The sequence below is a fragment of the Euprymna scolopes genome, chromosome 29, assembly GCF_053919585.1.
Source record: "Euprymna scolopes isolate OS-2025 chromosome 29, ASM5391958v1, whole genome shotgun sequence".
Classification (NCBI taxonomy): Eukaryota; Metazoa; Mollusca; class Cephalopoda; order Sepiida; family Sepiolidae; genus Euprymna; species Euprymna scolopes.
This window is the reverse complement of record NC_136510.1, coordinates 28816025-28843154: the sequence shown is the minus strand read 5'-3', so window position 1 is coordinate 28843154 and position 27130 is coordinate 28816025. Positions and strand designations below refer to the sequence as shown.

General features: G+C 27.7%; 1 protein-coding gene across 1 annotated transcript in view; it reads left to right on the top strand.

Annotated features, from left to right (window-relative positions):
• Positions 1-16295: 16295 nt before the first annotated feature.
• The window catches only part of LOC145252871 (dol-P-Man:Man(7)GlcNAc(2)-PP-Dol alpha-1,6-mannosyltransferase-like), a 30493-nt gene continuing 19658 nt past the window's right edge, over positions 16296-27130 (top strand). Inside the window, exons 1-4 of the mRNA XM_080112882.1 lie at positions 16296-16362; positions 18031-18204; positions 20438-20632; positions 22518-22590. Coding sequence (XP_079969008.1) covers positions 16296-16362; positions 18031-18204; positions 20438-20632; positions 22518-22590 — 509 coding nt within the window. The remainder of the gene's footprint in view (positions 16363-18030; positions 18205-20437; positions 20633-22517; positions 22591-27130) is intronic.

The window sequence follows — 27130 nt, the reverse complement described above, 5'->3', positions numbered from 1 at the left end:
AGTTGCTTGATAATTTCCTAGTTTAGAGGTATTACATCTAGATATATTATTGGTTTTAGGAAAATTATGATCTATCTATAGGGTTCATGCAAAAATAATGTTGTTTTTTATCAGAGATATATATATATATATATATATACATACATACGTAAAAAACGACATTATTTTTGCACTAACCTAATATATAAGTAAAACAGTAGATGTATGTATGTGTGTGTCTCTGTGTGAAAATATTTAACCGATAAACTCTTAAACTACTGGTCACATAACACTGAAATTAACAAGGAATAGTCATCATACACCAAGGATAGTTTATAACGAGTAAAATCTTTGGACGGACGATTAACGCATACAGAAGTCGGCAAGTTGAAATGCAAAATTTTCATTTCAACTTGCCGACATATTTCTATTACTTTTGCGCATGCGCAAATTCATTCATAACTTGGAGGGATTTCATTTTAAATCTTTCTTATCTATCTGTCGATAGCTCAAACAGTAGGGAATGCAACTAGAGGAGGACTAAACGTTTTGGTTTTGATTCTAGCTGAGTCCATTTTTTAAAAATCTTTTGAAATCAATACTATATATTAGGTACAATATGATATTCCATAGAGAACTGGCTCTGTAATAATAAATACGAAATCTGCATGAATTAAATATATTTAAGTGTATTTTATGACCTGATAAGCTCCCTTCCCTCTAGTATAAGTATATAGGCATTGTTCATCATAGATTAACATATTGGTATGGTTGAATATTATTTTAATAATGTCTAATGTTTCATTAACAATTAGTTAATGTATAATCAATTTGCTAATGAAAGTTTAGGTGGTAATGTTTTTAATTTTAAATGTATACCCGTATCATCACAGAACTCGACTCAATATATATTTAAAAAAAATATATGTAAATTACCAGTAAATACTAATATATATATATATATATATATACATTACTAGCGGGTGGGTGTTGAGCGCCCGGCTTTGTCCGGGCGTAAAATACGCTTAAATATGATATTTTAATTTGTCCAGATTTCGTATATATTATTATAGAGTCGTGATTTCCAAATTAAAAACAGGAAATACTTAGGTGCCATCAGCTAAAATCAAAACCGAAATTGTAGCATTCAAAGCTGGTGACGTTACCACTGTACCAACGTGACACGCATATGAACCAATTAAAAATCAACTAAGATGAATATACAAAATGTTTAACGATTTTTTCATTTTTGACCCCTTAAAAACAATTTTAACAAGCTAAAGACTCATAAAAGAATTGCCCCCCCCCCAATCCAATTATTTGAGGCCCCTAACGCCACTCTGCAACTTAGTTTCAGAGAAGATAAAGTTTGAAAATATGGCGACAGACAGACAGACAGACATACATATAGCCTTTTATATATTTTACTAAAGTGTCACTACTTATCAAGGCCCCAAAACCATCTGAGGATAAGAGTTAACAACAGAATATTCTTTTCATTGTTTTGACTCTCGAGTATATATCTGACACAGTTAGACAACCAAGAACCACATCACTCTGTATAAAAGCATATAAGATATCAAGAAAAACACACTCGAGAGTCAAAACAATGAAAAGAATATACTGTTGTCCTAGCCCTAGTAATGATAGTGGTGATTGGGAAGAATTTGATTATTTAAAACGGCAGTTCAACAAGAATTTGTTTACATTGTACTTGAAAACAACTATGTTGTAGTCAGCTAGGAATCATTTTTTTTTCCATTAAAAATATGAAAATATCCAATTTTTTTTTACTATTGTGAAAACAAATTTGAAAGGGGAGAATCATTATTATCATAATAATAAGTTAAATATTGAATGAAAAAATAAATATTGGTTAATGCTTTGTCAATTAATAATTTTAAAAATTAAACAATACATAACATTACAATAAATACATAAATCAATTTTTTTATTTATTTATTTATTTATTAAAAATGAAATATTGACAGTCCTTGCTGATAAATGAATACTTTAAAATATTTGTGCTGGGAGAGTGAAAGTAAATAATTATTATTAAAAGTTATCCTCCTACCTCCTGTTGCTATGACGTGTTTGGGAGAATCACTCTCCCCGGATATGTTGTAGGAATTTATGATTTTGATAATATCAGAAAAACATGCATCAAGTATCAGCAGGTAGTGTGATCCTTTTGGATTTGTGTGTTGTGTCTGTTTGTAATTCCATAATATTTTTGTGGGGGAGAATTTAGATTTATGTTATGCTTTATTATTATTTTATCTTTTTTTTTTTTTTTCAGATAAGTTTCAAGATGATGCGGTATTTAATGTTGGCTGTCATGGCAATCCATCTGATTGTTTGTCCTTACACAAAAGTGGAAGAGAGTTTTAACATGCAGGCAATGCATGATATACTTCACCATCAACAGAACATATCAGAGGTATTTGAAGCGGCCATCTTTACACTTTTGTGTATAATTCTATTCTATAGTTCTTGTATATACTCCCTTATGAGGAATACAATTCATCTGTTTTTATAAAAATAAGTCTTTCTTTATTTGTATTTATGCATAATGTGTAATTTATAATTTAATATAATCTATAATATAAATCTCACCTGTTTGTTTAAATGTATGTATGTTTGTATGTCTGCCTAAAACTTTCGACGGAGGCGACGGATTTTCATGAGATTGGTATCGTTTTGAAGCTTCACCCTTTGGACGACAAATATCGAAAAATTGGCTAAAAACATTAATTCCTTTAGCCTCAACTGGGCACTTTTCTACAAGGAGTAGTCGCTTTTTTCGCTGATATTTTTGAAAGTCATCCCCTCTTTTCAATTGACTAGCCTTAATTTAAACCTTTGCCACTTCCGGTTTGGCGATGGACACTACGGCAAAGACGTCACATTTTTTTTTTAACATTCTTTTCCTCCTTTGCGTATGTGTGTCTGCCTACTACCACTTTTTTTTTTTTGCTCAACACACACCTCCAAACACCCAGGCAATGCTGGGCACCCAGACTAGTCTATTATAGAAAGGGCAATTTTCTTTCAATTTTCTTATGATATTGTTCTAGTTGGGGATGGGGTATCCTACTGGATACCAGATATTCATCCACTATTTCATACATTCCAACTCAGAGATCTCTTTAACATTATAACCATCCCTTTAAGTGCAGTTGTTACCCCCGTACTTGGTTCACCGGGTATATTTGTCAGACAGATTTTGAAATTCTTTTCATGAGTCTGGTTGCTCCTATAATTACTGGAATTATAGAGATCTTCCTAAGATTCCAGTTTCTGTTCATGGTGTACCTAAGACCTTTGTATTTCGTTATTTTTCCCCTCTTGGCTCTCTTTTAACTCAGAATTATGGGGACACTAACTTCTATTAAGGTTGCTTCTTTCTCCTTGTCTCATATAAAATAAGAGTTAGGATGCGGCGTGTGTGTGTGTGGGGGCAAAGATCAAACAAGAAACAATGAGTGACAATAATTTAAACTTAACAAAAGATAGGCCGCTTAGTGAGTTAATGGCAAATTGCAGCTAATTAGAGCAATTAAAATGGAATTTTTTTTTTCTCTGACATAACTATTCAGCAGCTATTGGATTGATGAAAATATAAAAATATTTTAATACTAAATTTTTTAGCACGTTAAAAACGGGCAAAAGTTATTGCCTGTTGATTTAGAATGAGTACTTAGAATGTCAAAGTGATGGTTGAATATGGTTAATATGGTGCTCATTTTTGCATTAAATATTGATTCCTAACTGTGCATCAAACAGATACCATAATTCTGTGTCGTATGTTGAAACTGTGCACAAGGATGGAGTACTGCTGCCACATCTGGGCAGGAGCTGCTAAAAACAGCTTATCCTGCCTTGACAGAGTACAAAATAGACTTTGCGTCTTAGTGGAGGATGCCCTTTTCTCTTCCCTGTAACCTCTCTCCCACAGAAGAGATGTTGCAAGCCTGTCTTTGCTTTATCGTTATTTCCATGGCAGGTGCTCGTCTGAGCTCCAACCTCTGCCTCCCCTCGCCAACCTTTCACGAAAAACACCTGTTTAGCTGAAACTACTGTCAATAAATTTCCCCACTTGTTACTGTGCCTAAATCAAAACGTAGATTCCATGAACAAAGCTTCTTTCTTAGAAGTGCATGCCTGTGGAACTCTCTTCCGTTTGCCTGTTTCTCACCTGACTACAACTTGGATGTCTTCAAGTCCAACATAAACAAATTCCTAGTAAACCACCCCCTTAAGTAAGACACTTTATCAAATCTCTATTACTAATGATTAACGCGATATTATCCCATTGATTACTGTACATGCAATAATCCTTATCCCTAAGTGGCTTCCGGGCCTTGATAAGTGGTGACTACCATGTAAAAACACACACACACACACACACACACACACACACACACACACACACACACACACACACACACACACATATGACAGTTAGTAGCCAAAACGCACTGAGCAATGGGGGAAAAGCTATCAAAACTGATGTTGCTGAAGGTAAATAAGTTAAGTAATTGACCCTCACAGCTGCTGGGGTTGGAACAATTGTTAGAAAACAGGTTATTTATATATATATATATATATATATATATATATATATTTTTTTTTTTTTAATTTATTTTTTATTTTTAAAACAGTTATATACATCCAAACAAATTATGAGCAACTTTCTAAGTAAATAATAAAAAAAAAGAAATAAAAAAAAGAGCTTTGAGGCGAAGCCACTATTAACCGTATTTATCATTTTGGGGAAAAAAATAACAACAAATATATATATATATATATATGAGAAGGGAAGCACAAGCCAGCTGTCAGAAAGCGACATTAAATGAGCTCCCTGTTGAATCCGCCCCCTCCTGCTTCCACTCTCTGTGTCTACAGCTTGGGCATGCACACACGAGGCAAGAAATAATATTTTTATATTTTCCTAAAAAACGCGTTTGTGTTGCAAGTTGTTTTCTGGTTGACAAGAAATTACCAGCATTTACCGTGGCTACATCACATCAGTTAAACGCACCTTATAACAAAGGCCCATACAAAATTTGACCAGATCAGCCTTGTAATTTCCAAGAAAAAGTTGAACGGACAGACAAGGAGAAATATAATATAGAACGGACAAACAAAGAGAAATATAATAGAGAACAGACAGACAAAGAGAAATATAATATAGAAATATAATATAGAACAGACAGACAAAAAGAAATATAATATAGAAATATAATATAGAAATATAATAGAGAAATATAATATAGAAATATAATAGAGAAATATAATATAGAAATATAATATAGAACGGACAGACAAAAAGACATATAATATAGAAATATAATAGAGAAATATAATATAGAACGGAAAGACAAAAAGAAATATAATATAGAAATATAATATAGAACAGACAGACAAAAAGAAATATAATATAGAAATATAATATAGAAATATAATATAGAAATATAATAGAGAAATATAATATAGAAATATAATATAGAACGGAAAGACAAAAAGAAATATAATATAGAAATATAATAGACCAATATAATATAGAAATATAATATAGAAATATAATATAGAAATATAATAGACCAATATAATATAGAAATATAATATAGAAATATAATAGAGAAATATAATATAGAAATATAATATAGAAATATAATAGAGAAATATAATATAGAAATATAATATAGAACGGACAGACAAAAAGAAATATAATATAGAAATATAATATAGAACGGACAGACAAAAAGAAATATAATATAGAAATATGATATAGAAATATAATAGAGAAAAATAATATAGAAATATAATATAGAACGGACAGACAAAAAGAAATATAATATAGAAATATAATATAGAAATATAATAGAGAAATATAATAGAGAAATATAATAGAGAAATATAATATAGAAATATAATATAGAAATATAACAGAGAAATATAATATAGAAATATAATATAGAAATATAATATAGAAATATAATATAGAAATATAATATGGAACGGACAGACAAAAAGAAACATAATATAGAAATATAATATAGAAATATAATAGAGAAATATAATATAGAAATATAATATAGAAATATAATATAGAAATATAATAGAGAAATATAATAGAGAAATATAATATAGAAATATAATAGAGAAATATAATAGAGAAATATAATATAGAAATATAATAGAGAAATATAGAAATATAATATAGAAAAATAATATAGAAATATAATAGAGAAATATAATATAGAAATATAATAGAGAAATATAATATAGAAATATAATATAGAAATATAATAGAGAAATATAATATAGAAATATAATATAGAACGGACAGACAAAAAGAAATATAATAGAGAAATATAATATAGAAATATAATATAGAAATATAATAGAGAAATATAATAGAGAAATATAATAGAGAAATATCATATAGAAATATAATATAGAACGGACAGGCAAAAAGAAATATAATATAGAAATATAATATAGAAATATAATAGAGAAATATAATATAGAAATATAATAGAGAAATATAATATAGAACGGACAGACAAAAAGAAATATAATAGAGAAATATAATAGAGAAATATAATATAGAAATATAATAGAGAAATATAATATAGAAATATAATAGAGAAATATAATATAGAAATATAATAGAGAAATATAATATAGAAATATAATAGAGAAATATAATATAGAAATATAATATAGAAATATAATATAGAACGGACAGACAAAAAGAAATATAATATAGAAATATAATATAGAAATATAATATAGAAATATAATAGAGAAATATAATAGAGAAATATAATACAGAACGGACAGACAAAAAGAAATATAATATAGAAATATAATAGAGAAATATAATATAGAAATATAATATAGAACGGACAGACAAAAAGAAATATAATATAGAAATATAATAGAGAAATATAATAGAGAAATATAATAGAGAAATATAATATAGAACGGACAGACAAAAAGAAATATAATATAGAAATATAATATAGAAATATAATATAGTAATATAATATAGAAATATAATAGAGAAATATAATATAGAAATATAATAGAGAAAAATAATATAGAAATATAATATAGAAATATAATAGAGAAATATAATAGAGAAATATAATAGAGAAATATAATATAGAACGGACAGACAAAAAGAAATATAATATAGAAATATAATATAGAAATATAATAGAGAAATATAATATAGAAATATAATATAGAACGGACAGACAAAAAGGAATATAATAGAGAAATATAATAGAGAAATATAATAGAGAAATATAATAGAGAAATATAATATAGAACGGACAGACAAAAAGGAATATAATATAGAAATATAATAGAGAAATATAATATAGAAATATAATAGAGAAATATAATATAGAAATATAATAGAGAAATATAATATAGAAATATAATAGAGAAATATAATATAGAAATATAATAGAGAAATATAATATAGAAATATAATATAGAAATATAATAGAGAAATATAATATAGAAATATAATAGAGAAATATAATAGAGAAATATAATATAGAAATATAATATAGAAATATAATAGAGAAATATAATATAGAAGTATAATAGAGAAATATAATAGAGAAATATAATAGAGAAATATAATATAGAAATATAATATAGAAATATAATATAGAAATATAATATAGAACGGACAGACAAAAAGAAATATAATATAGAAATATAATATAGAAATATAATATAGAAATATAATATAGAACGGACAGACAAAAAGAAATATAATAGAGAAATATAATAGAGAAATATAACAGAGAAATATAATATAGAAATATAATATAGAAATATAATATAGAAATATAATATAGAAATATAATATAGAACGGACAGACAAAAAGAAATATAATATAGAAATATAATAGAGAAATATAATATAGAAATATAATATAGAACGGACAGACAAAAAGAAATATAATAGAGAAATATAATAGAGAAATATAATATAGAACGGACAGACAAAAAGAAATATAATATAGAAATATAATATAGAACGGACAGACAAAAAGAAATATAATATAGAAATATAATAGAGAAATATAATATAGAACGGACAGACAAAAAGAAATATAATATAGAAATATAATAGAGAAATATAATAGAGAAATATAATATAGAAATATAATATAGAACGGACAGACAAAAAGAAATATAATATAGAAATATAATATAGAAATATAATATAGAAATATAATATAGAAATATAATATAGAAATATAATAGAGAAATATAATATAGAAATATAATAGAGAAATATAATATAGAAATATAATAGAGAAATATAATATAGAAATATAATAGAGAAATATAATATAGAAATATAATATAGAAATATAATATAGAAATATAATAGAGAAATATAATATAGAAATATAATATAGAACGGACAGACAAAAAGAAATATAATATAGAAATATAATATAGAAATATAATATAGAAATATAATATAGAACGGACAGACAAAAAGAAATATAATAGAGAAATATAATAGAGAAATATAACAGAGAAATATAACAGAGAAATATAATATAGAAATATAATAGAGAAATATAATATAGAAATATAATATAGAAATATAATATAGAACGGACAGACAAAAAGAAATATAATATAGAAATATAATAGAGAAATATAATATAGAAATATAATATAGAACGGACAGACAAAAAGAAATATAATAGAGAAATATAATAGAGAAATATAATATAGAACGGACAGACAAAAAGAAATATAATATAGAAATATAATATAGAACGGACAGACAAAAAGAAATATAATATAGAAATATAATAGAGAAATATAATATAGAAATATAATAGAGAAATATAATATAGAACGGACAGACAAAAAGAAATATAATATAGAAATATAATATAGAAATATAATAGAGAAATATAATATAGAAATATAATATAGAACGGACAGACAAAAAGAAATATAATATAGAAATATAATATAGAAATATAATATAGAAATATAATATAGAAATATAATATAGAAATATAATATAGAAATATAATATAGAAATATAATAGAGAAATATAATAGAGAAATATAATATAGAAATATAATATAGAAATATAATATAGAAATATAATAGAGAAATATAATATAGAAATATAATAGAGAAATATAATAGAGAAATATAATATAGAAATATAATATAGAAATATAATATAGAAATATAATAGAGAAATATAATATAGAAATATAATATAGAAATATAATAGAGAAATATAATCGAGAAATATAATATAGAACGGACAGACAAAAAGAAATATATTATAGAAATATAATAGAGAAATATAATATAGAAATATAATATAGAACGGACAGACAAAAAGATATATAATATAGAAATATAATATAGAAATATAATAGAGAAATATAATATAGAAATATAATATAGAAATATAATAGAGAAATATAATATAGAAATATAATATAGAACGGACAGACAAAAAGATATATAATATAGAAATATAATATAGAAATATAATATAGAAATATAATATAGAACGGACAGACAAAAAGAAATATAATAAAGAAATATAATATAGAAATATAATATAGAAATATAATAGAGAAATATAATAGAGAAATATGATATAGAAATATAATATAGAACGGACAGACAAAAAGAAACATAATATAGAAATATAATATAGAAATATAATATAGAAATATAATAGAGAAATATAATATAGAAATATAATAGAGAAGTATAATAGAGAAATATAATAGAGAAATATAATATAGAAATATAATAGAGAAATATAATAGAGAAATATAATAGAGAAATATAATATAGAAATATAATATAGAAATATAATATAGAAATATAATATAGAAATATAATAGAGAAATATAATAGAGAAATATAATATAGAAATATAATAGAGAAATATAATAGAGAAATATAATAGAGAAATATAATATAGAACGGACAGACAAAAAGGAATATAATATAGAAATATAATAGAGAAATATAATATAGAAATATAATAGAGAAATATAATATAGAAATATAATAGAGAAATATAATATAGAAATATAATAGAGAAATATAATATAGAAATATAATATAGAAATATAATAGAGAAATATAATATAGAAATATAATAGAGAAATATAATATAGAAATATAATAGAGAAATATAATATAGAAATATAATAGAGAAATATAATATAGAAATATAATATAGAAATATAATATAGAAATATAATATAGAAATATAATAGAGAAATATAATAGAGAAATATAATATAGAAATATAATATAGAAATATAATAGAGAAATATAATATAGAAGTATAATAGAGAAATATAATAGAGAAATATAATAGAGAAATATAATATAGAAATATAATATAGAAATATAATATAGAAATATAATATAGAACGGACAGACAAAAAGAAATATAATATAGAAATATAATATAGAAATATAATATAGAAATATAATATAGAACGGACAGACAAAAAGAAATATAATAGAGAAATATAATAGAGAAATATAACAGAGAAATATAATATAGAAATATAATAGAGAAATATAATAGAGAAATATAATATAGAAATATAATATAGAAATATAATATAGAACGGACAGACAAAAAGAAATATAATATAGAAATATAATAGAGAAATATAATATAGAAATATAATATAGAACGGACAGACAAAAAGAAATATAATAGAGAAATATAATAGAGAAATATAATATAGAACGGACAGACAAAAAGAAATATAATATAGAAATATAATATAGAACGGACAGACAAAAAGAAATATAATATAGAAATATAATAGAGAAATATAATATAGAAATATAATAGAGAAATATAATATAGAACGGACAGACAAAAAGAAATATAATATAGAAATATAATAGAGAAATATAATAGAGAAATATAATATAGAAATATAATATAGAACGGACAGACAAAAAGAAATATAATATAGAAATATAATATAGAAATATAATATAGAAATATAATATAGAAATATAATATAGAAATATAATATAGAAATATAATATAGAAATATAATATAGAAATATAATAGAGAAATATAATAGAGAAATATAATATAGAAATATAATATAGAAATATAATATAGAAATATAATAGAGAAATATAATATAGAAATATAATAGAGAAATATAATATAGAAATATAATATAGAAATATAATATAGAAATATAATAGAGAAATATAATATAGAAATATAATATAGAAATATAATAGAGAAATATAATCGAGAAATATAATATAGAACGGACAGACAAAAAGAAATATATCATAGAAATATAATAGAGAAATATAATATAGAAATATAATATAGAACGGACAGACAAAAAGATATATAATATAGAAATATAATATAGAAATATAATAGAGAAATATAATATAGAAATATAATATAGAAATATAATAGAGAAATATAATATAGAAATATAATAGAGAAATATAATAGAGAAATATAATATAGAAATATAATATAGAACGGACCGACAAAAAGATATATAATATAGAAATATAATATAGAAATATAATATAGAAATATAATATAGAACGGACAGACAAAAAGAAATATAATAAAGAAATATAATATAGAAATATAATATAGAAATATAATAGAGAAATATAATAGAGAAATATAATAGAGAAATATAATAGAGAAATATGATATAGAAATATAATATAGAACGGACAGACAAAAAGAAACATAATATAGAAATATAATATAGAAATATAATATAGAAATATAATAGAGAAATATAATATAGAAATATAATAGAGAAGTATAATAGAGAAATATAATAGAGAAATATAATATAGAAATATAATATAGAAATATAATATAGAAATATAATATAGAAATATAATAGAGAAATATAATATAGAAATATAATATAGAAATATAATATAGAAATATAATATAGAAATATAATAGAGAAATATAATAGAGAAATATAATAGAGAAATATAATATAGAAATATAATATAGAAATATAATAGAGAAATATAATAGAGAAATATAATAGAGAAATATAATATAGAAATATAATAGAGAAATATAATAGAGAAATATAGTATAGAAATATAATAGAGAACGAACAGACAAAAAGAAATATAATAGAGAAATATAACAGAGAAATATAATATAGAAATATAATAGAGAAATATAATATAGAAATATAATATAGAAATATAATATAGAACGGACAGACAAAAAGAAATATAATATAGAAATATAATAGAGAAATATAATATAGAACGGACAGACAAAAAGAAATATAATATAGAAATATAATATAGAACGGACAGACAAAAAGAAATATAATATAGAAATATAATAGAGAAATATAATAGAGAAATATAATATAGAACGGACAGACAAAAAGAAATATAATAGAGAAATATAATAGAGAAATATAATATAGAAATATAATATAGAACGGACAGACAAAAAGAAATATAATATAGAAATATAATATAGAAATATAATATAGAACGGACAGACAAAAAGAAATATAATATAGAAATATAATAGAGAAATATAATATAGAAATATAATCGAGAAATATAATATAGAACGGACAGACAAAAAGAAATATAATATAGAAATATAATAGAGAAATATAATATAGAACGGACAGACAAAAAGAAATATAATATAGAAATATAATAGAGAAATATAATATAGAAATATAATATAGAACGGACAGACAAAAAGAAATATAATATAGAAATATAATATAGAAATATAATAGAGAAATATAATAGAGAAATATAATAGAGGAATATGATATAGAAATATAATATAGACTGGACAGACAAAAAGAAATATAATATAGAAATATAATAGAGAAATATAATATAGAAATATAATATAGAACGGACAGACAAAAAGAAATATAATATAGAAATATAATATAGAAATATAATAGAGAAATATAATATAGAAATATAATAGAGAAATATAATATAGAAATATAATAGAGAAATATAATATAGAAATATAATATAGAAATATAATATAGAAATATAATAGAGAAATATAATATAGAAATATAATATAGAACGGACAGACAAAAAGATATATAATATAGAAATATAATATAGAAATATAATAGAGAAATATAATAGAGAAATATAATAGAGAAATATAATAGAGAAATATAATATAGAAATATAATATAGAACGGACAGACAAAAAGATATATAATATAGAAATATAATATAGAAATATAATATAGAACGGACAGACAAAAAGATATATAATATAGAAATTATATATAGAAAAATAATAGAGAAATATAATAGAGAAATATAATATTAAAATATAATAGAGAAATATAATATAGAAATATAATATAGAAATATAATATAGAAATATAATATAGAACGGACAGACAAAAAGAAATATAATATAGAAATATAATAAAGAAATATAATAGAGAAATATAATATAGAAATATAATATAGAAATATAATAAAGAAATATAATAGAGAACGGACAGACAAAAAGAAATATAATATAGAAATATAATATAGAAATATAATATAGAAATATAATATAGAAATATAATAAAGAAATATAATAGAGAACGGACAGACAAAAAGAAATATAATATAGAAATATAATATAGAAATATAATATAGAAATATAATATAGAAATATAATAGAGAACGGACAGACAAAAAGAAATATAATATAGAAATATAATAAAGAAATATAATATAGAAATATAATATAGAAATATAATATAGAAATATAATAAAGAAATATAATAGAGAACGGACAGACAAAAAGAAATATAACATAGAAATATAATATAGAAATATAATATAGAAATATAATAGAGAAATATAATATAGAAATATAATAAAGAAATATAATAGAGAACGGACAGACAAAAAGAAATATAATATAGAAATATAATATAGAAATATAATATAGAAATATAATATAGAAATATAATATAGAAATATAATAAAGAAATATAATAGAGAACGGACAGACAAAAAGAAATATAATATAGAAATATAATATAGAAATATAATAAAGAAATATAATATAGAAATATAATATAGAAATATAATATAGAAATATAATAAAGAAATATAATAGAGAACGGACAGATAAAAAGAAATATAATAAAGATCATGGCTTACTATCATCATTTGTTTTGTTTTACTTCAGTCAAAATTCTCTAAATCAAGAGGACTCCACTTGATCTCTATATGAGATTCATAGATATTCGAACATTCTATTAAAGTTTTCCTTTACATCTCGAATGTTAAGTTAGTAAAGAAGTTAAGAATATTAATTTTCCTCTCCTCAATTGATCAGTTAAATATGATATAGTATTCTTATGGTCTTTTGATCTTGCTGGATTCCAGGAGAAGAATTCTCTTTGTCTGGTTGAGTATCCAGATTAATGCTATTACTTGAAATAACATGACTCGCAGAAGATGCAGCATTCCTTGTAAAAGCCAGTGTTGGCTAGTCATCCCAAGGAGATCTTACTTGTGTTGTGAATACGAAATGTAATTTTGAATATTTAGTCAGGGTTTTTTTTTTTTTTTTTTTACATAGGCATCACCACTTATCAAGGCCAAGAGGCCACTCAAGGATAAGGGTTAAAGAGGTCACAGTAGACATTGGACAATAAAGTAATCATTAGTAATGAAAATTTGGTAAATTTGATAACTTATATAGAACGGCTCATCAAGAACTTATTTACGTTAGACTTGAACACAACCATATTGTAGTCAGCCGGAAAGCAGGAAGACGGAAGACAATTCCACAGGCGTGCAGTTCTAAGAAAGAAGCTTTGTTCATGGAATCTACGTTTAGGTTTAGGCACAGATTAAGAGTTTAATTATAGGGAAAAGTATACTCATGCCAGGTTGTCCTAATAAACCCCTGTACAAAGAGAACAGACACTCGAGTATAATGTCTAGTAGATATTCCAGTTTCTCTCTTTCATGTTTCATTTTACTTCAAAGTTCTCAGAAATCTAAGGGCCCCCTTTCCTGAGGTTAACAATTAATATCTATGAGATTACAATAGAAAAATGCGAGCATGAAAAGTAATATGGTTAAGCTTAAACATGTAAAAGTAAAGGGCTAGTTGTTAAAACTGGAAAAGAAAAGGACAAGATATTCTAGTAAAAAATATAAATTTATAACTTAAAATATTGCAGGATTAAGAATTGATTATATAATGTTATAAATTAAATTTTAAAAAAATTCTTAATGTTGCAATATTTTAAGTTATAAATTTATTATATTTGTTACTAGAATATCTTGTCCTTTTCTTTTCCAGGTTTAACTAGTCCTTTACTTTTCTATGTTTAAGCTTAACCATATTACTTTTCATGCTCGCATTTTTCTATTGTAATCCATGATTTTTCCAGGGTTCCAGTAAATTCACTTGTTCTTTGTTTACTTTCAGTCTTATTTTTTTCCCCCCATAAACATAACATACACATGTAATAACAATGTACAGCACTCGTCTGATTTCAATAAAATCCCCCCAATTATCTCCCTTTCATTCTTTCATTCTTTTTGTTTCACTTGTTACTTCTCTTTTCATGAGAGCAGTGAATTCGTAGCAACAGTAGTCACTGAAGCGACGATGTTACTATGGAAACTAGTCATAAAAAAACGTTGCTCACTTCCTTACATTTTTTATGATTTTGAACACCAGTAAGTTCATCATAACTTTTGTTTTACTCAACAAAAATTGAAAATCCTTTTTTTCATAATATAGTTGAGAAGGTGATCTATAAACTGCGATAATTGTTTGAAATTTGGTTGAAAAATGAGTGAGCGGCGAGGCTTTAAAGCAGTTCTAAATGACTAAAACTGCCACTTAACCATATCATTCAAATACAGTAGTGTTTGAATGATATGTAGATATTTGAATACTCAATTAAAGTTCTCTTTTACCTCTCAAACACTGAATTAGTAAAGAAGTTAAGAACATTATTTCTCTCTTCCCAATTGACCATTTTAGTATGTTATAGTATACCTTTCTTGTGGTCTCTTGGTTTTATTGGGTTCCAGGACAAGAATTCATCGAGTCTGGTGGAGTATACAGCTTCACGCTGTAACTTGAGGTAACATCACTTAAGTCGCACCATTCCTTTATTTCAGTATGATCATTTGGAGTTTCCTGGTGTTGTTCCTCGCACTTTCCTTGGACCACTCTTCATATCCGCAATGGCTACACCTTTTGCCTTTTTAGCGAACTACTTAAAACTTAGCAAATTTTTCTTGCAATATGTTGGTAAGTTTCAATTTGCTTATTCTTATTGGATCAGATCTTCAATGAAATAAAAGAAAATGCTTATTCACATTATCTACATTTACTTTGTTCATATTACTTTTTTTTTTTTTTTCACTATTGATATTTTCACTAATAATGCTTACCCGTAGATAAATGTATTTATTTTAACTAGCAGGACCTGTGGAAATTCCACAGTGGCATATTTCATATGTAATATGCTAGCAATTTGGCCTCACTTTGCTCGGGCTCTATGTTCTGTTCATAACTTTATGTGCATATGTATGTATATATATTAAAAAGTTTGACTTCTTTCTAGGTAACCTACATCTAAAATTTCAAGTGTTTAAACCCAAAATTGGCAGAGGAGTTTCGTAGAGTTTGCAAAGGTCAACTCTTTTTAACTTTGACCTCTTGGCAGCCAAATTTTCGCCCAAAAACTGATTAAAAAGCTTGCTGCATATCTGAATACCTTTTATGTAAAATTTCAAATGTTTAGACCAAAAATTGGCGGAATAGTTTGCTAGAGACTGCAACGGTCAAATCTTTTGGCAACCAAATTATTAGCCAAAAATCCATTAAAAAGCTTTTTCTATGTCTGAATACACTTTATGTAAAATTTCAAATGTTTATACCAAAAATTTGCTGAGTAATTTAGTACACACCACAGAGGCCAATTTTTTAAAAAATTTGAATCCAATTTTGACCCCTTAACATTTATTGTTTTGGGCTCGAATCAAATTAAAAAGTTTGATCCATGTCCAAGTAACCTACTTCTAAAATTTCAAATGTTTAGACCTAAAATTGGCGGAGGAGTTTGGTAGAGTTTTCAAAGGCCAAATTGTTAATTTTTGACCCCTTGACAGCCAAATTTCTGGCTGAAAACTGATTAAAATGATTTTCCCAAGTCTCAATATCTCTTATGTCAAATCTCGAGTCTGTAGACTGAAAATTGACAAAGTAGGTTGGTAGGGAAATGTACACACACAGACAATTTCATTTTTATAGATATATAGATTACTGCTGGGCATTTTGTGGACGTTCAGCATGAACGGAGACCCTGTGATATTATTGTAGCTTTTTTGTTAAACCTGTAAAAGTATTTATCTAAGTAATCTGGTTAATGTAGTGTCAGAATATGTCTGGCCATTATGGTTTATCGCCAATATCCTTATGGGAGTCTGTGACATATTTCCATTGTATGAAGACCCGGTGTGAATGGAAACCCTGCAATATATATCATCTTTAGATACCATACATACTACCCTTGGATCCTAGCCAGAAGACCAAGAAGGTATATTTTAGTTTCACATATGGCCCAAAAGTGTCATTATTTTTTTTATTAAATTTTTTTTTTTTTTTTTTTTACATTGCGTCTTCAGTGATCGGGAGATCCTATTTATTAAAAAGTAGGATAGAAAGTGATACCATACTACGAACATTAAATTAACGTATCTATATACTAATAGTTTAATGCTCGTAGTATGGTATCACCTTTTATCCTCTTTTTTAATAGATAGAATCTCCCAGTTGAATAATTTATAATCTTTCAAGTATGTGGAAGGTACTATGGTATTAATATATAGATGAAATTTTTAAGCTATTTAAAAAAAATGCATATATCTCATAAAACGTTTTTATTTTTCTTTCTTCTGTTTTTCCAATTGTAAGTTCGTTGCTGTCTTGGGATTTATGTCCTATGGTCGTTCCGCAAGTTCCAAGATGCCATCAGTCATCGGTTTGGATCAAACCTCAGTTTCTGGCTGATTCCAGTCGTCATTTCACAGTTTCACTTCATGTTTTATATGACTCGACCTCTACCCAACATCATGGCACTTGGTCTGGGTAAGACTCCTACTCACTTTCTTTCATTTTTCTTTCCTTTTTTTTTCATTTGTTCCTTCCATTTTCTTTTCCTTTTTTCTCATCCCTTTCTTATTTTTTCTTTTCTTTCATTTTCTTTTTTCTTTTCTTCCTTTTTATTTTTTCTTTTCTTTCATTTTATTTTTTCTTTTCTTTCATTTTCTTTTTTCTTTTCTTTCATTTTCTTTTTTCTTTTCTTTCATTTTATTTTTCTTTTCTTTCATTTTATTTTTTCTTTCCTATTTCTTTCCTTTTTCTTTTCCCTTTTTCTTTGCTTTTTTCCCTTTTTTTTTTTTACATAGGCATCACCACATTATCAAGGCCAAGAGGCTACTCAAGGATAAGGGTTAAAGAGTGTACAGTAGAAATTGGACAATATAGTAATCATTAGTAATGAAAATTTGGTAAATTTGATAACTTATATGGAACGGCTCATCAAGAACTTATTTACGTTAGACTTGAAGACAACCATATTGTAGTCAGCCAGAAAGCAGGAAAACGGAAGACAATTCCACAGGCGTGCAGTTCTAAGAAAGAAGCTTTGTTCATGGAATCTACGTTTAGGTTTAGGCACAGATAAAGAGTGGGGGGAATTATTGATAGTGTTTACAGCTAGACGAGTGTTTCTTGTGAAAGTTTTGCGAGGGGGGACCATAGATTGAAGCTCAGTCGAACACTTTCCATGAAAATAACGATACATCAGAGACAAACTCGCAACATCTCTTCTGTGAGATAGAGGTTGCAAGGAAGAGAAAAGGACATCTCCTACGAGGCTACGAAGTCTATTTTGAACTCTATCAAGGCAGGCCAAGTCCTTTCTAGCAGCTCCTGCCCAGATGTGGCAACAGTATTTCATCCTTGGACGTACCTGGCTCTTATATAGATAGAGAATAGCATCAGCAGTGAGCTATCTACCGGATCGATAGAAAGATCCCACCATTTTTCCAGCGGCCTTGGCAACAGATTTGATGTACGTGTTTCATTTCAGATCAGGAGTAATGGTCAAGCCAAGAAACTTGTCAAAACTTGAGGCCTCCTGAAGACGAGAGCCATTCATTTCAATTGATGCCAGATGTGGATCAGAATGTTGATGATGTAAAGAGAGAAGCTTGGTTTTAGATGCATTAAAAGTAACCAGCCACTCCTTACCCCATTGTACTACGTGCTCAAGTTCAGAGGAGAGAGAATTGGAGAGAACTTGGTCGTTTACTGTCTTAGATGTGCTACCATAAATGGTAGTGTCGTCAGCATAGATGTCTACAAATGATGTAAGGATGTGATTTGGAAGATCATTAATATAGATCAGGAAAAGAGTTGGGCCCAGGATGGATCCCTGAGGGACACCGGCATTAATACTGTGAGCTTCTGATTTTTGCCCCTCAACTACTACTCTTATGAACCTATCAGAAAGAAATGATTTAATAAGACATTTCCAGCAATACCATAGCTAGAGATCTTATGAAGTAAACCTTTATGCCATACCCTATCAAAGGCCTTAGATATGTCAAGAGCAATTGCCCTAGAAAGGTTGCCTCCGTCGAGAGATTTGCTAATCCTATGAGATATAACTGTAAGCACATCAGCTGTAGATCTAGCAGAACGGAAACCATATTGAGTGTCACTAAGAAGGTTATTTTTGTTGAGATGGTTGATTACTTCTGTATTTAACACAGATTAACACTTTTTCTTTCCCTTTTTTCTTTGCTTTTTTTCTGTGCTCTTTTTCCTCTTTCTTTCATTTGTTCCTTCTTTTTTTTTGTCTCTTTTTACTCTATTCCCCATCGTTCCTTTTATTTCTTTTTTCATTCTTTTTCTTCCTTCCTTTCATTTTTTTCTTTGATTTTTTTTCTTCCTTTCTCTTTTTCTCCATTCGCTTGTTGCTTACTTTGTTTCTTTTTTTTTTTCGTTTTTGTCTTTTATTCCTTTTTTCTTTTTTTCCCTTTTCTGTGCTTTTCTTTTCATTTCTTCTTCTTTCTCCTCTTTCATTTTTTTTCTCCTTTACTTTGTATCTCTCTTTTTTCTTTTATCATAATTTTTTGTTACTAACTTCTTAATTGATTTTAAGACTTGAATAAAATTCCTTTTACGTTCATAAGAGAAATAATAATAAATAAAAATTGTTATAATAAAAATAGTTTCTCTTTTTTCTTCACTTTAACGCAACCATGTTTGGTGATCTTAACAAATTCAAAACTTATTAAACAATTTTTTCCAGTTCTCCTGGCAATCGCGGCATGGCTACGAAAAAAACATTTCCAGTTCATCTGGTTCTCTGGAATTGCCATACTTGTCTTTCGCTCCGAACTCGCCATTTTTCTTGGTCTTTATCTTTTGATGGACTTATTTAGTGGCAAACTGCGCATCACGAAAGTCCTAAAATTTGCTATTCCTGCGGCAGTTGTCATCTTAGGTAAGTCATATCATCCACCATTTTTATTTTGCTGCACTTTTCACATGAATATAAATCAGAATCAGTTGAATGTGAATAATGTTTTCCGAGTTTTATCCAAAATTCCACCTATATTAAAAAATAAAGAAAAATACTTTCTTTCTTTCATTTCTTATTTTCTCTCTTGTATATCACATAAAGAGCTACAATTTAAAAATTGTTTTGTGGTCTTTTTTTCTTGCAGTTATCATATTTACTTCATTCCTTATATTTCTAAAAATTTTATTTATTTATTTATTTTTTAAAAAATGTTTAATTAAATAGTTAATTCAAATCAAAGTTGGTTTTTAATGTGGCGGATATCCAGCTCCCAAAAAAGGGGCAATCAGAATGAGATAAAAATTAAAATTGCTTCAGTTAAATTACTGAAGCAATTTTAATTTTTTATCTCCTTCTGATTGCCCCTTTTTGGGGAGATGGATATCCCCCATCTTAAGTTGAAAGCCATGTTTAGTTTCCGAACAGTTTCCGATGGTTAGTTGTTCTATACAAGTCCTGGAGGTGACTGCTTCTCAGTAGACAGTTCTTGAGTTGGAAGCCACAGTGCAAAAGATTCTTCCTGTGTTCACATGAAGGAAACATGTGCGAAGTTGCTAAAGAAAAGGTTTAATTTTTATGGAGCAATTCTTGTTTCTGATTGGTTGGTAGTAGAACGTGAATTAATTTGATTCATCAGTTCCTAGCAGCATCGTTTATAAATAGAATCTTCCAACTATGAGGGACCATACCCCCATTATGTATCAAAAATACTGCAACACCCTACATTAAAAACCAACCTTGATTTTAGGGGTGTTAATTTGTCTTCCTTTCTATTAAAATAAAGAGTTCCATTCTTTGTATAAAATTTTTAGAGTGATCTCCCTTGTTTGTCTTTTGGATGATTAACTAGAAAACAAAGATAGAAGTGCGTCTATGACTTGGTTGTCATTGCAGAGTCCTATCAATATACCACTAATATCACCATTTAAGCACGGGCTAAAGAAGCATTAGAATTCTCAGAGTAACAGAGGAGGCATACTATAGGTTATCTGGAGGTGGACTTAATCAGCATGAAATTGTTGTAAACCTCGGCATTCTACTTTCCACTGTTATCCAAGTGATTGTTCAATTAATCAGAAACAAATAATATAACATCACCTAGGTCAATCAGGATCTGCTTAAACAATCATCACATTCGGTTTAACATCTTTTTTTTTTCATACATCTGTTAAACTTTCTCCCTTTGTATAAAAAGAGTTCTGTTCTTTGTGCTAGGTTCTTAGAGTGATCTCCCTTGCTTGCTTGTAAATTATGGACTGAAAAACAAAGATGGAGGTTTGATAAACAACCATATGTCTCTAAATGGAGTTTTGTGAAGAGTGAATCAACAGATGCATCTGTTAAGTTGTCTCCCTTTGAGTTCTGTTCTTTGTGTTGGGTTCTTAGTTGGGTCATTGACTGGAAAAAAAAGATGGAAGTTTTGATAAATGAGCGTGTATCGGTGAGTAGAGTTAAATGAAGAGTAAATCAACAATGGGATAGTAAGTAAATAGGGACATGTGGCGAAAATTGTGGGAACACAGGCTTACCTCTTAAACAGCCTCAGTGTGCGCTTTGCCGACGCAGCGTCATGATGCTGAAAAGGGTCCAAAATGGCGCCTGCAGCCTTATATAACAATGCAGTCTCACAGAATCTCATGTGCTCTCACGCACATATGCAAATTTGGAGGACTCTGTCTTTTATAAAAACAGGCCACTGGAGCAGATGAGGACAGACGTGAAAACGAGTCTACGGAAAGTACCAACGGACAATGCTGCTGCGAGCTGAGGTTTTGTGTACTCTTTTTTTTCTTCTTTGCAACAACAGGACATAAATATCATGCCGTAGTTACTCCAAGAGGTGGTGGTGGTAAAGTTTTTGAGTTCCAAGTTCGAATCCTGTTGGTTTCGCAGCATCACTTTCACTATGCATGTTGGTTACGTTTATGTAGCCCGTCCCCAAAATATGTCATTCTAAAAAGAATTGGGGGAACAAATGTAAATAGAATCGTGAATGTCAAAAAAAAAACAAAAAAAATTGTACTATGTTAATTTATGCGAATTTACATTTTTATTACGTCTCTCATTTTTTTTTTCTTCTTTTTTCCAGGTGTAACAGTTGCTGTTGATTCGTTCTTTTGGCGTCGATGGCTTTGGCCAGAGGGTGAAGTCTTTTGGTTTAACACCATTTTGAACAAAAGTTCTAAATGGGGTGTATCCTTTTTTTCATCTATTTATTTATTTATTTATTTATTTTTTGAACACAGGATTTATTTCATACAACATAAGAAAATAGAACATATGTTTCATTCCAGAACTTTCTTTGTTTGAGATCCTAGGCATGAATGGTGGTGAGGCCCCAATTGGGGAATGTGGCGGCGGCGTTATCATCATCATCATCATAATAATAATATTTGATATAACATCGTTTTACAGACTTACATGTGTGGGACAGCTCTTATTTATCTCTCTTCTCAGTTGATCTTTCTTTCTCTTTTCCTAACCTAGGGTTAGTGGTAGAGTAAGTAATTGCACTTTTTGTTTTATACTAATCTTATGTCATGATTCCCTCTATCCCAGAAAAAAAAAATGCACAGAATTTATCTCTTATAGAAAAAAAAACATTTTTCGGTTAACTGCCCTAAAAAGCTAGGAAGGTTTAAAAATGCGAGTATTTTACATTAAATTTAACACACAGCCCATCTTTATAACTTCCATGTTTTCCTTGTCCTTCTCTGGCCAATTGGCCCTACTTCCTCAACTGTTCTACATATACTTACCCAAGAACTCTCATCTTTTCTTGCAACATGACTATACAAACATAGTCTCCTGTTTTACAAAATTATCTCCATACTGTCCAAATTTAATCTTCCTCTGAAGTCGTCAGATCTAAGCCTGTCTTTTGCCATTACTCCCATATCTATTCTGACCCAGAGTGCTAGTGCCTGTTTGATTTTTATCTATGGATTAAGTAGACTTTATCCTTAAACTTCCCTGGACACTGCTAAGCAAGATGTTCACCTCTACTCTATGCCATCTCCCCCAAATCCACTATTCTCAGCCCTTTCTATAGTTTCTTCTTTGCTTACTCTATTCGTCAACCCTGTCAACCACTCAATCTTTCCTCCCAACTATATAATATGTATACAGCATATAAATGAGAACTGTGTTCATTTGTGAGACCCCAATTTGTGAGTTCTGGAGATCATGGAGATACTCCTTAGTTAACCACTACTTCCAGGTCTATTCTAATCCAAAGTGGTAGTACCTGTCAAAGACCTATATATGGGTTAAATAAAAACTATTGTTTACATATGTAAAAATATAAAAAAAAAACAGAACAAATTAATCTACAAACTAATTGTATACATATGTCCAGTTTTGGCATAAAATGATCCAACAATGGTTGACAGGTTTCACTATGACCTTCTCCTCTTCCCCCCAAAAAACAAAAAGAAAAACGCACAGAATTTATCTCCCATAGCAAAAATTTTTTTAAGGTTAACTGTCCTAAAAAAATTAGAATCGCTTGGAAATGGGATCATTTTACATTAAATTTAACACACACAGAAGGATGATATTTGAGGGGGCAACACTCAAGGTTTGAAAACTGATTGGCGGCTGTGTAACCCACACTCCCATTTTGCTTCCCCTGATTGGTAAATTCGTCTCAGCTCATTTTGTCATTGACTACTCGGATTCCTGCGTGTATTATCCATGATACCATGACATGCAAAATGATGACTGTCTACACACGAAAGATATACCCCTCCACATGGTCGCTAAAAATGTGAAAGCTAAGATATAAAGTATTTGTTAGCTTTGCAAATGTTTATGCAAGTAATCATCATGTTTTCCTGAACTTGCTTCAGACGATGCCATTCTTATGGTATTTTTACTCCGCCATTCCACGTGTTCTCAGCTTCAGCACCATCCTTGTACCCGTCGGCCTTAAAAGCACGCCTTCCATACGTTCTCTGGTTCTTCCTGCGATCATTTATGTCATTATTTACTCTTTCTTACCACATAAGGAATTGCGTTTCATCATTTACGTCTTCCCCATACTCAACGTTTCCGTAGCCAGTGTTGTAACGAAAGCGTAAGTAACCACTTATTCATTTACTTTGCATTTTGCTTTGAATATTCCTGAGTTTGAAGATAAACGATACAATTAAAAAAAGTGATGGTTACATCTTTGTCCGAGCTACAGATACCAAATTTGAAAATTCTGAAAAAATATAAAAAAAGGGTAAACTATACTAATCATCGTATCGGGTGAGTTGCCGGGATCAAGTGTCTCTATCGTCCATGGCCTTAGGAAGATCTTCAAGTTGTAAGCCAGTGTCTTCTGTCAATAATGTCAATGTGTACATCTTGACTGGTCTTCCTACTTTAGTGGTTCTGTGTTTAAGATCCCACAGTACTACATCACTAACAACCTCATCTTTTCTTCTATAGCAATGTCCGGCATATTGTGTTCTTTTTCTCTTATTAACTGAAGAGATAGATCCTGGGCAACCGACCATACAGATGGCTAATGGTTGGGTGTGTTTTCCAGTTTAAGTTTAACACTGCCTTTTAAGTTCTATCTAACTTATTTTTAAGTTTTTTTTACTGAGAGTCTATGCTGGCGAAACATAAAGCAGCACCCTCTCCACTACGGCTCTAAAAAAGTTTTTCTTGATCTGTTCCTAGAGTGCAGATTTCCATATAACTTGGTGAAATCCTGAATTTGTGGCAGGGTGGATGTGAATAGGTAGCAAATGAAAGCATTATTAGCGGATCAATGGTGTCTATGGCACAGGATGTTGGGCGGAAGAGATCAAGGTCGACCCAGTGACCAAGATCAAACAGTTTAGTTAGAGAACTACCACAAACCACTGTAGTAGCAGTGCACACATATGATGACAAGGTATTGAAAGACAATACTAAAGCATATAAATTCATAACTTAGGTTAGGGTTAGAGTAAAAACAATTTTAGTCTCCTTCAAAAACTTAATAAATTTGAAAAACTGTTCTTGTCCAGAATTCTCTCTGTATTAAAAACGAAAATCTGCATGATGCACCCGTGACAAAACAAAAATATATTCCAAAAATCACATAAATTGATCAGGTAGTTTTATTTAAAAAAAAAAAAAAAAATCAAATTTTATGAGTATCTGAGGAGTGACTGTCTTGTTTGCCATTTTGAAAAAAAAATTTAAATCAAGGGAGATAATTCAACACTTTTCATACTTACTAAATTGATGTTGTAATGCCTATGAATTCCCATTAATAGCCTAAAAATGATTTTCTTTATAAAAATAAAACTACTTGATCAATTTATGTAATTTTTTTTTTTTTGAAATATGATATTTTCGTTGCATCAAGGATACGTACATTATACAGATTTTTCATAATTTTTATTTTTTGGTATGGGTGAATTCTAGACAAAAACCAAAACTTGTTAAATTTTTGCCTGTGGAATCTGTCTTGCTGTATGGTTCTACAGTTTGAACATATAACCGAACATGATGCTGAAATACAATAGCTATGGTTAATTGTATACAATTTATTGAATACAAGTTTCGATTGTATCTGTGAGTGGAAGTAAAAAGTTCACGCTATTACTACGTAAGTGAACACAATATGTCTGATAGAACATGGTTTAAGCAAAGCAGCATCACTTAATGGAACATAAACGAGGATATTACAAGTTGCATCGAACATTAGCTAGAGGAAATATCCAATCATGAAATTCTTAAATGAACACCTTTCTTCTATCTCAGTCTCTCACAAAGAGAGATGACTTCAGTTTGCTGGAGAAGTAAGTCAGACTCGCTAAACACCTGTCTAGCTGAAACCACTGTCAATAATTTTCCCCACTCTTTATCTGTGCCTAAATCAAAACGTAGATTCCATGAACAAAGCTTCTTTCTTAGAAGTGCACGCCTGTGGAACTCTCATCCGTTTGCCTGTTTCCCACCTGACTACAACTTGGATGTCTTCAACTTCAACATAAACAAATTCCTGATGAACCACCCCCTTAACTAAGACACGTTATCAAATTTCCAATACTAACGATTACTACGATACTATCCCATTGATTACTGTACATGCAATATAACCCTTATCTCTGAGTGGCTTCTGGGCCTTGATAAGTGGTGACCACCATGTAAAAAAAAAAAAAAAAAAAAAAAAAGCAGTACTTTCCTATGGAATCTATTACATGGCAAAAAATTACTTGGGAAGCTTTATTGAACCTACATTGATTATCTTGTAGAAGACTCTGTATGCCATCTGAAGCACTTACCAACAGTGATGTCTAAGAGATGGTTTAAAGGAACAAGTTAGGAGAATCAAAGAAAACATCAAAGACTTCTTGACTTGATTGACTGCAACCAATCATGCATTTTATTACCATTTTTAATGCCTTTTAAAGCCAAGTAGATCAAAGCATT